At 32.3% G+C, this 15,264-nt stretch overlaps 1 protein-coding gene across 1 annotated transcript in view; it reads right to left on the bottom strand.

The window, feature by feature from the left end:
- LOC122520694 (zinc finger CCCH domain-containing protein 13) overlaps positions 1-15,264 on the bottom strand; it is a 169,948-nt gene that overhangs the window by 110,113 nt on the left and 44,571 nt on the right. The window contains exon 3 of the mRNA XM_043640912.1: positions 8,149-8,224. Within this exon, the coding sequence (XP_043496847.1) occupies positions 8,149-8,224 (76 nt within the window). The remainder of the gene's footprint in view (positions 1-8,148; positions 8,225-15,264) is intronic.

Below are 15,264 nucleotides of genomic sequence, written 5' to 3'. Positions count from 1 at the left end.
AACATTCTAGATTTCACATTTTAACAGACCACAGTAATTACGCGTTCGGTGTTTTGTGTAGTGTTAACGGGTTTGCCCAGTGTGCCTGTACCTGACACCAACCTATCCGTGCTTACACCCTAAACCGCAATGGGGGAAATGAACGATTCACGAATCCTCTCTCTACACTTATACAGGATTTGCCGATTTCTCATGGGAAAGAAATAGTAGGAGAAAGAATAAAAGAAAAATGATTCACTACCAAGTATCAAAAGAAATCCAGTTTATCTAATAAAAATAAATATATTCGTTTAAATATTCGCTAATGAATTATTAAAATAATAAAGAAAACGAAATTATTTTCAAATTTTTTAATTGATTAAAGTTTACTCATCGTATTATGCAAAATTATTATACGTTGGAATAATATTCGTAATTTCGTCTGAAACAAAAAAAAAAGAATGATCGTTGATTTTGTTTAAAAGTATTTTAAGAAATTATTTTAAACGAAACGAATAATATACAATTGGCATAGTACGTACACGCGATCAATGCTAAATACATTTTTTTCTTTTTTTTTTCAAAAATAAGATACACGATTAAACAAGAAAAATAAATTTACAATTCATAAAAAAAAAGAACTTAATTAACCGAGTAGAAAATTATATTTGCACATTCAACTCATCCATTTTCAACTTACAGATATAATAACTCATTCTTGCCGAAAAGTAAGATCGTTGGTGGGATGAGTTTCGGTACTCGAGAATATTCTCGAGAGGGTACCATTTTAACGTCATTACTTTGATAAGAAAGTTTTCGGTGATATGAGGGTTGTGGTAGGGGGAGGGGGTTAAAAGGAGGAGAGAGAGGAAATAGTCGAATTCATAGATATCAAGTTTAAACGGTATAAGTGGCTTCCTTAAAATGGAAGGAATCCAATAGGTAAGATGAAAAGAGTAAGACATACCAGCACTTCCTCTTCCTCTTCAACAAGAACAAGAGCAAGAACAAGAACAAGAGGAAGAGGAAGTAGATGAAGAAGAAGAAGAAGAAGAAGAAGAAGATGAGAAACAAGTGGGCTTTACCCAAAGTGGGCTTCAAGGTTCGTTATAAATTGTCGTTGACTGTTAGAATGCGAACGACTACGAAAAGGCAAAACGCGTAAAGAGAGAAATAAACGAAGACAGATCTACATACAGACAGACAGACAGATACACGGATAGAAATAGGAATCTCACCCGATCGGCAAGCAAGTTTTCGAGCGAATAGAGAATGGGAGAAACGGAACGAATTAATTTCCCGTAAGGAGCGGAAAACTATGGAACAAAGACGACGAGAAGTAGGATTCAAAGGAAGCAATTTGATTCGGGGGTGCTGTGACGACGTTAGGTAAGTAGGTAGGGTACAGCAAGGGGCCCCCATCAAGGTTATGTAGCTACCTACAGATACTCCCAGTCCTAACACCATCACCCCACCACTTCCCAAACCACCCACTTCGCGAGATGAACTCGTCAAGTGTTCGGGTATTCCTTTCGCAAAAACGTTGCCACTCCTTCATCGGTACGTGTGTACACACAGCCACACGCACACACACACACACACACAGGCAACGAGCAAAGGGAATTTGGGAATTACGATTAAGAGACTGAGAAACGAGGTTACCAACTGCAAAGTGTCTGACGCGCGCGTTTGCATAATTTAACGAGGAACCTTTCCCTAAAATCTCCCCCTCCCCCCTCATCACCCTTCTCTGTCTCTTTCTCTGTCTTTAGAAAAGTGGAAGACAACATTATGACTCGACGTTACGCCAAAGTGACGTTCCTCACCTTAAGAGAGATCTTAATATTAAAAGAAGATACTACTGGTTGTTAAGAGAGTTATGTGTGTGTGTGTGTATGTGTGTGTAAGAAAGAGAGAGAGAGAGATAGCTTTAGCTGGTAACGTTCATTCGAGAGTCTTCCATTAGCCAGCACTTTCCACCCTTCGGCGGCCTTGGAACAAAGTTTCCCCAGGAATATACTAATAAATCATAGTACTTCTGTGCTCCTCGTCGAATCCTCGTGGAATTTCTCATTTAAACATTTCGACGACGGTTCCCAGAGTCTCTTATTCTTCTTTTTTTTCATTTTTTTGGTCTTTTTTTATTATACTAATTATATATACATATATATATATATATACGTTGAATTATGGAAAAATAATTAACGATTAACGCGCGCGAAAAGGTTAAAAATGATGAATACGATAGTGAATTTTTAACTAATATCTTCCTATATTATCTTTTTCCCCTATCTTCTTCTACCACCCACCCCTCCTCACTCATCCCCAAGCTCGGTGGGAATTTTAATTGGAAATACCCAAATCGTAAAAGGAGATTATCTCTCGTTACGTTACGAAAACTGGCCAATACATGAAAATATAACACGCACATGCACACGCATACACCCACACCCGTTCGTGTTATTTACGAAGCTTTGATAATTTTCTCACACCTGGAAACAAACAAGAAATATATAGCCTCATTGAATATACGACATTGACCCAACCATCACGGTTCTCTGATCAAGGCCACTAGCATGCTTAATATAATCCTGTCTGGCTATCTTTTCTTTTTTTTATTTATAAGAACAACTTTTTTTACCACCTACGAATTTCTTTGAATATTTTTAACTTCCTCTTCCTTTTTTCTGTTCTCTTCAGACCTCTTCCCCCCTCCCTCCTCCTACTTGTCCTTGTCCTTCTCTCTCTCTCTCTTAATTTTACTTTTTTTCTGTCTTCCTACTCATGCTACTGCTCCTACTATTATATTACTTTCCTCTCCTCCTCCCCTTCCCATCCCCCCACCACCAACCACCAACCACCACTCTTCTTTATATTTCTCTCTTGAATAATGCAAATTTTACGCATTTAACTTCGATAACGAAGTTGCACTTCCCTTTTACTTTGGAAAATAAATCCCCAGGTGGGGGAAGGGGTAGAGTGAAGTGGAGTGGGGAGGAGGGGCAGGGGAAAGATTTGAGGGAGCGTTCAAGTTTTTGTATTACGAGAAAAAAAGATGTTCGATTTAATATCACGAATCTGAATCTTTTTGCTTATTAAATTTTAATTCGTTGTGTTTTTTTCTTTTTTAATACGCGGACAGTTTTGTTTGTTTGTTTTTTTTCTCTTTAATAATAGTTTGGCATTATTTGTCGAGATACAAATTACGGTATTAAAATTTGAATATTATTACTGACGAGATAATCGAGAAGGGATTTGAATATATTTAACAAAACTTCTCTCGCAATTTGCATAACAATATTTTGGATATTATGTTACATTGGAAAATAATTGTAAACATGATTTTCATATTAATTGAATTAAATGCAAGACAACAATCCACGAGTGATAATCACGTTTCTCGCGATATTATTTATTTTTTATTTCCATCGAAATAAAATAACGCGACCCTTACAAAAATTACGATTACTGTGAACTTGATTTAAGAAAAAAGAAAAAGAAAAAAAAAAGAAAAAAAAATTAATAGAAATATTAATTGATTTGATTAGAAGAATATACAAATGTTGCTTTCTTTCTTTTCATTTTTTCTTTTTCGATTTCGCGTAAGCAAATTGTCAACCATGTCTTTGGCCTTTAAAAAAGGAAAAAGAAAAAGAAAAGAAAAAACTTTTCTTAAGTTGTCTTTTTAGAAGAGAAAAAGTTTATATTCCATGAACGGTATCGTGTTTTGCGAAAAACTTTGAAGAAGAAGAAGAAGAAGAGAAAGAGAAAAATGAGGATAAAGATGAGAAGGAAAGAAAAGAAATAAGTATAAGTAGAAGTACAAATAAAATTGTTATAATTTCTCAGTCAGTGTTGAGGTCACGTTAAGATAGCCAATGGTTCTCCCTTTGCCCTCTCACTCACTCACCCCCTCCTCTCTCTCTCTATCTCTTTCTTTTTCTTTTATCCCCACGCACTTCTTGGAATTACGAAGTTTTTATCTCGAAGACTCGACCGCGATTAAATACGAGAGAATGCTGAAAAAGTCGGCGAAGAGTTTTCCCGAAGAAGAGTACAAAGAGGATGGGAGAAAGGGTGAGGGGTGGGAGAAAGGGGAGGGGATGGGAGAAGCGGGGAGGGATGTAACTTTCTTAACGAGTTCCTCTTCTACCAGGATTCTCTGAAGCTTCCACCACTTACAAAGAAAGAAAAAAAGAAAAAAGATAAAGAGAGATAAAGACAAAACGAAAGATAAGTAAGAGAGAATGAGAGAAAATGAGAGAGAATGAGAGAAAGGGAGAGAGAAAGAGAACTAACTCGATTAGGAATTAATTTTTGACGTACTCGAGTAGAATGGAAAGTGCAAAACAATAAAGGATTACCTCGATGAGAGAAATAGTAATAGTAATAGTAGTAGCAGTAGTAGTAGTAGCAGTAGTAGTAGTAGTAGTAGTAGTAGTAGTAGTAGTAGTAGTAGTAGTAGTAGTAGAGGTAGTCCTTGAAAGCCTTTATGAGAATAAGACAAAAGCCATTGACGATGTGATGATGGTAGTTAGATAATAGCGAAAAGGGTTGTATGTGTATGTGTGTGTGTGAGAGAGAGAGAGAGAGAGTTAAGAGTAAAATTAGTTGGACAGAGAAAGGGAGAGTAAAAGGAGAGGTCCCTTTTTTTTTCTTTTCTTTTTTTTTGAGACAGTCTACGTTTGCTAAGTACTTGCAAAGGTGCGGCCAGGCGCAAGATTTTGTGGAACCCCACGAGTGTCTATGTTGGATAAGCTATAATGAACAATGAAAGAGAGAGAGAGAGAGAGAGAGAGAGAGAGAGAGATAACGAAAACTACTTTGTTATTTTACACACGTGCAAATATTATTCTTATCCACGTTTCCATATAAGTGGACTTTCACGAAAGTATAATATGCATTTGTTAAGAAATTGTTCCAAATAATAATTGAAATCTACGCAAGCAAACTTAAAGAAGAAAAAAAAAAAAGAAGAAAAAACATGATCAAAGGTACTGTCATCTTACTTTTTATCTAGATAATAGATAATAATAAAGGTACTATCGTCTTACTTTCATCCGATCGCGAAATAATTTTAGAAATAATTTAATCCTCTTGTATATAAAAGAGTAACCAAAGTTAAACTTAACCAAAAGTAGATATTTGTTTCTCGATTTGATTCTCAGAAAAAGGAAGAAGAAAAGAAAAAAGAAATGAATTATTAATAAAAATCAATTCGTAAAGCTTTATACAACGCGTACAATCTTATTATTCGTCTGGAATGACATTAATTAAAAATAAAAAAGAAGAAAAAAGATAATTATTGTAATAAATTTAAGAAGAGAGAGAAAAAAAATATTACCAACGTCGAGAGACAACGCATTAAGGAACATTGATAATAATATTCTTCACTATATTACCAAAATTTCTCACAGACTATTATTCTTTGTTTCTCTAACCATACCTAAAGATGTTTCGTCTCTTTGTCTATCTCTTATTCAACCCCGAATCTCAATCTATCTATCTCTTTCCACCGTTCTCACAAACTCATTCGTTTCCACCTCCTTTTCCACCTCATTCCTTCTCCCCCTCTCACTCCTCCTACTCATCTTCTCTCTCTCTCTCTCTCTCTCTCTCTCTCTCTCTCTCTATAGACATACACCTCTTTTCTCTCTACTGAATCGCAAACGCCATAAATATCGGTCTCTACCCTCGTATCCAACACCATACAACATTACTAAAACACAAACACCTATACATTCACCAACACGCATACACCCGCGCGCGTATATACACGTATACACACATACATACATACACAAATATACGAATATATATAGGTAAATTGGTGTGTAGGAAGAAACACCATGGCTGAATCGTATCTCGCTTCCATGGACACGGAATACTACGTGCGCTTGCACCGTGACAAAGCCAGATTTAAGCTCCGCTTACGTCGGAGCTTTCAAGCTGGCTCGGATTCGTCGACTGCATTCTAGCTAGCACACCACTCCCTATATCCCCCTATCCCTATCCCTTTCCCTTTCTCTCTCTCTCTCTATCACTCACTGGAACGTTCTATCCAAGTTGTTTCTCTACCCGTGATGTTTCGTAACGATTTACCCACCATAACACCCTCCCCCTCCCCCTCCTAACCAATGACGTTTCGTTATCGTACGTAATAAACCATAACTTCTCGGGGGAAAATCGTTGAAGGAAAACGAAAACTACTCTACGACGATAATTCAATGCCCCTTATTCGATATCGGAACTTTCGCAGCAGTATTTTCTTTTTCTTTTTCATAAAAAATGAAGGAGGAAGAAAGAAAAAAAAGAACAATGGGAAACGCGTAACGTAAAAATGTCACGTTTGATTGATTGTAATTTATATGGGGCTTTCGGATATTTATTATAACTTTCTCGCGCGGTAACCAAAGTATCATATAATATGCTAATCTTGAAAGAATTTGATTTTTATTTTAACTTATCCAAAGGGTTGGCTTGGAAACAGACTATTTTGCCGAGCCTTATATAAATAACTCGATAAACTTTTTTCCCCTTTATGGGAATATTCTATATTAAATTATACGATATTTCTCTCATCACTTTACGAAGTAATTAAAGTTTTGCCCGATTATTTAATTAAACGCGAATATTCCTTTAAGATTGAACCTAATCGTTTTATTTTGAAAATATCGTTACTTTATGATATGATTATCTTTCTGTGTTTAAATATATATATATATAAATCATGAAATATTAAATAATGAATTAAATAAATCGTATTCTTTTTCGTTAAAATATATTAATAACACGATAGTGTAATCCATATTAGGATAATAACAAAAGTATATTATTATTATTATTATTAAAGAGAAAGTTAAGTTTGTGAGAAAATATTAAGATTAAACAAACGTCAATTAAAACTGATAAAACTTCTTACCGTGTTGTACCGTGTTGCAACGTGTTTTACCGTATATCTAACCGTAACAAAGATAAACAATCTACCTAGACATATATCATCAGCACACTTCGTTAAAGAGCTAATATTTGTAAACAAAAACAAACTCTGAACACCTTGAATAACGTAATTTGATAACACATCCTAAATATAATCCCTGATTACTGACAAAACTATTATTTATATACAATTTAAAAAGATACGATAAATTTTGATAAACAATAAAGTCATACTTAACGTTAAATAAAATGAAAAAAAAAAAAAGAAAATAAATAAAACCCCTCTCATAATTTATATTAACATAAATTATGCAACGCAAATGCGATTGGTGTATCCAAACTTTCGATAAATAGTAATGTAATCATCAAAATTATCGAAAAACGATCTTTTCAATGGTTAATAACAACGCATACGATATAAAATAAAAGATAACATTTTTAATTGAATTTTACCGGACAGAAAAATGACCAATAACAACCTGAACAAATATAAGAGTCACTCGAGATGAATTCAATCGCACTTATTCTATATAACCAAAATAAAAATTGTCTTTCTCTCTCTTTCTCTGTATATTACTATCAATAACTTCAACAAACCAACTATAAGAAAAATTCTATCTTACGATATACAATCTATATACATAAGAAAACGTTTGTTTATCGAATGAAAAAAAAAAATACTTTTACCAGCCTACTACTTTTTACAGCCAGTAAACGGGGAGGTGGGGTGGGGAAGGAGTGGGGGTTAAGAATTGAGATCGATCAGAGAGTGTACCTTTTTTTTTTCTTTCTCACTCGAAACTAACTGGCCGAATAAAAGAAGTAAAAGAGAGGAAAAGGTATTATAGAAAAAAAAATAAAAAACAGACGAATTCCACCTTCCCCCTAAACTCTTCCCCCTAATCGCGCGCACAATTCTGATGTACCGATTGGCCATTCGATCCGGAAATAGGACCCATGAGATGACATCAAATTCCACCCACCATTTTTTCCACTTATTTTCCTTTATTTCTGTTCTTCTTTTCCTCGTCTGTTTCTACCTATGTTTTTTTATTATTATTGTTATTATCGTACCATCTATTACTGTATACCGTTTTTTTTCTTATTGTATTTTTAACTCTTCCCTCATTTGTCTTCTTCCTGTTCATCCCTCTTTTCCCATTTTTTTTTTTATTCATTTTTCTATTATGTTATATATATAGAATACTGTGCTCGATTTAATTCTCTTACCGTGAAGTGCCTTCAGGTACGCTTTACCAGCATTGATCAGTTGCCTTGCACCGGGATTGAACTTGTCTAGGATGTTCTGAAATCAGAAATGATAATAAAGACATTTTTCAATTTCATGCTCGGACTATTTGTGACATCTTTTCGTTCTCCACGAAAAAAGAAAGAAAAATGAATTCTTCCATTTAGGAATTTCGTAATTGAATATCACCTAATATGTTAGAAAGGTAACCTATGTGTGTATTTAAGGAATTTATTTTTAGATTATTTGTCTTATAGAATAAATTCCATCCTTTGAGTTTTTAATTAAATTCTCGTATAATAAAAATCGTAATATAGTTGAATTAATCGTAGCACGTCTCTTGTCCGACGTTAAAACATAAATTTATGTAAATGCATATTTATCTATAATTGATATTTCATTTTTATTTCGTTATTCAAATGTTTTTCCTGAAATTTATCCAGAAATCGAAGTAACCAACGTTTTTATTCCAACGAATGTTAATTAATCCTTAAAAAGGTCAGGAAGTATTTCAAGTTTATTTTACATACGAAGAGAAATCGTGTACTCAATATTTTTATATACAAAAGTATAGAAAAGAATATATTTAAATTTTAGTGAAAATTTATAATTATATATAATATATATATTCGAGGAATAAATAGAATAACAAGATGATTTAAATTTTATATTCTTTTAAGGGTATGATACTTTTCGAAACACTCTCGAATATTCTGATTTGACAATAATAAGTGTGATAAAAATAATAAAATAATTTTTGCCACCATATACGCGGCATTGGTCCGTTAAGGATTAAATTTCTATGCTTGCCAATAAACGAACCAACCGAACTAAATTTCGAGATTCGAATGATAATCTTAACAACGTATAAATTAGAGTTAAACGAGTATCAAAATGAATGAAAAAATAAAATATGATTATTCCTTATTGACACCATCAGATAGGAAAAAATCGTCGGTGTAAAAATAAGAAGCCACCAATAGAAAAGTTCTTTAAACGAATCGGAAACGATGAGAATTACATAGAAGAAAAAAAAACGAAAAAACCATGAAAATAGTAAATAATATTAGAAATAAAAAGGAAGTAAATTCAAACGAATAAACAACAACAACAGAGAAAACAATCGGCCTTTCCTGATAAATTTCTTCCTCGAGAAAATCGACGATTTAACCGAGAATTCCCGTCTCGAATAAACAGTCTTCATCGAAACTTAAACGTTTCGTCAAGTAAGCCGAAAACAATGTTTAGAGTCGGAAGCTGGTTTGATTTTGGACCAGAGTAACTAAAGTCAAACTGTGGGGTGAGGGGGAGGGGAGGGGAGAGAGAGAGAAAGAGAGAGAGAGAGAGAAGTCCCGGTTGGTCTTCCTTTCTTAGATCTTCGGAGAAGGATTCCTGAGTATAAACCGAAAGACGAGGGTCTACCAGGAGAACAGAAGAGAACGATGATTATGCCAAGCTAGCTTGCTAGCTAGCTAGCTAGCTAGCTAGGTTGCTGATGCCAAGGAAGAGTAGCAGTTCGGTCTTCGGTTAGATTCGCAAGCAAACCGAAGCAAACCCAAGACACGAAGGTAAAACAGCCCCGAGCATTTCTCCTCCTCTAGCTTTGAGAATGTTATCATCCTTCTCGTCTTTCTAATACTCAACACTCCCGTTCCCTTCCCTCTTTTCTCTTAACCCACCCCCTCCCCCTGTCAACTCCCTCAACACCCCCATAACCCTCATCTCCGTTTTCTCTTAGTTGGCTGAACAACAAACCAACTTAGCCTCTAGTATTACAAGTGCTATCATACTCTTTTTCTCTTTATCATACTTTTTTTTACTTTCACTCTTACAACTCACCTCCTCCCCCTCCCCCAGCCCCTACCCCTTCTCCTTCCCCCCCTCGAGAACTCTTGTAGCTCTATCTATTTCTAAAGTACCTTGGCTCTTTATCTTTGAATTATTTTGCACTTTGAAACACGAATACGAATTGGCAATTAACAAATCAAAAATAACGAGGTGTTTTCTATAATATCGTATGCCACTGCTATTAATTATCTTCTATTTGTTCGAGTGATTCGGTAAATAATAGGAAGGAAGGTCGTATAATTACGAAGGAAGTGGTACGTTGATTGTCAGAGACATTTATCATTCGTTAACGTCTAAGAATTTGCTTCGTCGACGATCAAAGGACACTAGATGGGGGAACGAAGCAGAACGTAAATCATGACAGAGTTAATCGATCATTCTATCTTTATCTAGGTAATTATTTTAACAGATATCGATTTTACAAGCTCAAGTGATTCAATTAATTCGTATACTTTGTAATAATGCTCGATTGGTTATCTATCGATGTAATATTCGATCGGAATAATTATTTTTGTAATTTACAAATAATTTTGTTATTATTAATACATAATTTTGTAATATTAATACACACACATATATATATATATGTATATATATATATATGTATGTATGTATATTTTATTTCCTTTATTTTTTCGAACATTTTCTGAAAAGAATTAATCATTATAATATTTTCTCACACACACACACACACAAACGTTCTTAAAAACGTTATTTAAAAATAAAAAATAAATAAAAAAGGTTCGAGAATAATATTCGAAATTCAGAAAGAAAAAAAAGGAAATTTCTAAAATCATCGAATGATAATTTAAACGAATTAAATTTACTAACAAAACAAAATAAATTTATTCTAAGAGATCGATGGAGAGTACAACAATGGGGTGTTTAATGGATAACGTTAGAGCAAACCTAGTTTAATTCAGTGATTAGGAATGGATCGATACATTCAAACCGCATCGACAAAGTTCTACAATATAGGAACTACCAACTTAACCGACAATCGAATTTACCAAACGTATATGAAAACGGTTCAAGCGTAATAGTAGAAACACTGTCGAACCATTCGAACGTGAAACAATTACTATACTATCTAATAAAAACCAAACAAACAAACAAAAAAAAACAATTAAACACAAGAAAAAGAAGAAGAAGAAGAAAAAGTAATCAAATGGTTCGAAATCAATGCAAACTATATTAAAAAAAAAAAATAAAAATAAAACGAAACAAACAAAAAGAGAGAAGAAAAGAAGAATAAATAAGTTATTATCGAACACCCGGTAGATTTGAGAAAATCGTACATTTGATTCGAAAATGATTCTCACATTCTTCATGATAAAAGTAGAAAGATAAGTAAGTAAGTAAGTAAGTAAGTAAGTAAGTAAGTAAGTACTTATGTCATAAGAAGAATGATCAAAACTTGAACCACGTTTCAAAGTAACGGTCTTTATATATGTGTGTGTGTGTGTGTGTGTGTCTCTCTCTCTCTCTCTTTTCCATCCATTTCTCAGACAAACTTATGTTAGTTTCATTACTTAAGAAGATAAAGTCCAATGGGGTAATAGCTATGCTTATCGTACTTATAAAATGTAACATACTAACTACAAATGTAGGAAGATGATACAAGAACGGACAAGCTCAATTGAAATTGCTAAAATTTCATTTGATTTTGGGGTATCAAGAGAAGGCATCATTTTCATCATCATCGTCGTCGTCGTTCATTTCGAGAGTTTGCTTCTACCATTCACAGTTCCCAACTTTGGTCTTTCTAAACGTTGCAAGATTCCAATTGGTAAACCCTGCTTGCCTCTTCGACCTACTCTGCAATTTCATTTTCAAAGTTTCTATCTATCTACATGTCTATATATATATGTAAATAGGTATCTCTCTCTATCTTTGAAAATATTTCAGAAAATATTATTCCCATAATTATTTGAAATATTTTTGAACAAATCGGATATAATGAAAACAATATTAGGTAAAATGTATTATAAAATGAATCAAACATAGTATGTGAATATATTTTCTTCTTATTTTCTTTTTTATTCATACCAAAATATATAAATTCTACTGGATAAAATGTAAAATTAGTCAGACATCATGTGTCAATACATTTTTCTTGTTATTTTATTTTTTATTCATATTACAAATTTTTAAATCCTATTGCAATAAGAATTAATCGAAAATTTGTATTAAATTTTAAACAATCGTAATAATCCATCAAACGGTAAAAATCAAAGAAAATGAGGATAGAAATTGCATTGTTTATATAAATATTTTTCCAAAAAAAAAAAAGAAAAAAGAAACAAATCTTTCTCCCCCCTTTCACGAATTGCCAGCGATTTTTATATATACGGGGTGTTCGATAAAAAAAATATCCAATTGATATTCTTAAAAAACGAAACAATGTAATGATAAATAGTATACTTTGTTGAACGCGTTATAAGTCAAATAATTAAAAAAATAAGTATAATAAATATATAACGTATCGGGAAAACGTGTATACGTGTACGTATGAAAAATGCGTATTTCGTTGATTCGATTTAAACCAAAGCAAGACTTTGCTCACGGAAATCCTTTCACGCGGAACAGTTACTGACTATTACGAAGCGTTTAGAATCCCCTGTTAGATTTTAACCTCGAGATTTTACGATTTAACAGCCAACAACATGGTACGAGTATGAGTTGAGTGTGTGTAACGTTAGAAGAATTTGCGCCCCGCCCTGAAAAATCCCATTCCCTTCGCCGGGTTCTGACGAGATCGTACGCTAGAAAATAATCACGAAGGTGAACTACCTAATCATCGAATACCAATACTACGTAATCTTCGATTATCAAGAAAATACTTTCGTCTCTCTCTCTCTCTCTCTCTCTCTCTTTCTCTTTTTTTTTGTTCATTTTACATTTTTATCTTTTGTCAAATAAAGTGATCTTATTGTGACTTTTTTAAATAGCAAAATCTTTGAAGCTATAATCTTATATTCTCCATTGAAACTATATATATTTTTGTAATTTTAAAAATATCTTATATAAGAAATGTATTATATTAATAATAAATTTAACGATATGTTCGAGTAAAAATATATATTTGTAATTTAGTACAAATTTACATGAGCAGCTATATATTTTGAATAAATTTATTTGACTAATATAATCTTATTAATAATATTAACATTATTATTTTAAAATATATATATAACATTATATATATTTTAACATATATTATTTTATATATTATTTTATATTTATTATTTTAAAATTAGAATAATGATAAAAAAAATATTAATAAAAAAAAAAGAAACAGTTCACTTTTATTATATATATATCTCAATTTCAATGTTTCAAATATAATCAAACTCGTAAGTTATATACCAAACTGAATAAATATAATAATGCAAATTATATACGCCGGGACTATAGCAATCGAGATTGGAATACTATACCAATGGAAAGAAAGAATCTTCGAGTAAAAGAAATAGAAGAATAAGAATGACGGGAAGATTCTGGTACCAAGGACGTTTAATCCTTTATAAAGAAAAAAAAAAGTAAAAAAACCGGTTTTCAAAGAAAGATGTTGATGATGTCAACAACAACGACGACGACAACGACGACGACTATGATGATGATGATGATACAGCTATTACTGATGGTGATGGTGTTGTTGGTAGTTTGAAAGTCTGGGAATGTTACTTGCACGTGGCAAGAGTGTTACAAGTGTTGCGTAAATTTCTTCCTCGTTTACTTAATCGAAAAACTTGTTGGTGTCCATTAAAATATATATATAAATATTAGATATTACATATATTAATAAATATATACATTACAAATTATAATTGTTAATATTACATATTATATATTAATAAATATATATATTACAAATTATAATTGTTAATATTATATGTTACATATTAATAAATATATATATTACACATGTATAATAAATTATAATTATTAATATTATATATTATAATTATAATTAATATATATTATATATATTAAAAATACATATAAATTAAAAAGAATATATATATACTTTGTATTAAACAAGTTTGAAACTTTGGAGGTGACTACAAAGATGATGATGATGATGACGAGGAGGAGAATGATGATGGCAAGAATCTTGATTTTCCGCCGTTCATTCACCTTTCGACTGCACCTTTCTCTTCCTTCTCTTCTTCTTCTTATTTTTTTTTCATCTTCTTCTTTTTAGTTCGTCATGAGATTGGTATAATACATGTAAGTTAAATTATACTTAACGATAAAATATTTACTTCGTTATTTTTACTTACGCACCCACGACTTCGTATTGTTTTTTTTATCAATTACGTTATTCTAATTTACACGAATTTTTTTTTTAAATACCCCAATAATATTCTCTATCTCGTTTAAAAATAATTTGTTTAGTTACGATATTTATCTCGCTTATAAGTCGTGTGATATATTTATTAATTTGAAATATGAGATACAAAATAACGCTTTTCGAAATGTGTAATCAAATTTGTTAAGTGCATGTAACAACGAGAAATTAAATAATACGACGAGAGGCGTTGAAAAAACAATATCATTGGAAAAATCAAGAAAACAAGTGTTCCCAATTGAAATCCCTCGAGTGTGCCACACACACTCAATTAACTTGCCATCGTGTTAACGAGTAATTATCGAGTACCAAAACTCGACACTCGTGTTAAAAAAAATAGAAGAAAAAAAAGGAAAAAAAGGGAGAAAAAAATTGGAGACCATATCTATAAAAAAAAAAATAAAAAGAATAAAATATAAATTCTTTACTTCCTTGGAAAAATAAAACAAGACTGTGTGTGTGTGTGTGTATGTGTGTTAGATCGAAAATGGAATAAAATAAAGAAAATAGTAAAGAGGAAGAAAGAAAGAAAAAAGAAAAAGTAGGGAAGATGGAGCATGACGAAAATTACAGGAAGACAAGAGTTAAGAGATGAAAAAGAAAAAAAAGAATAAAAAATAAGAAGAAGAAGAAGAAGAAAAAATAGCCGTCGAGATAATAAAAAAAATAATAAAAACGAAACACATATTTTCTGGTATTCGCATCCGTTATGGTAAGGAATCTCATTCCTGATGGTGACAAAGCGGTATCCATGGTGTCTTCTTCTTCTCTTGGTGGCAAGGAATTCTTTACGTTTCTCTTTTCCATGGATCGATATTATCCTCTCTGTCTCTTTCCCTCTCTCTCTCTCTCTCTTTCATTCCCTCTCATTCGTTTTAAATTTAGCATGGGTGCC

This window comes from Polistes fuscatus, unplaced genomic scaffold (genome assembly GCF_010416935.1).
Source record: "Polistes fuscatus isolate 324 unplaced genomic scaffold, CU_Pfus_HIC Scaffold4, whole genome shotgun sequence".
Lineage (NCBI taxonomy): Eukaryota > Metazoa > Arthropoda > Insecta > Hymenoptera > Vespidae > Polistes > Polistes fuscatus.
This window is presented reverse-complemented; position numbering and strand designations above follow the sequence as displayed.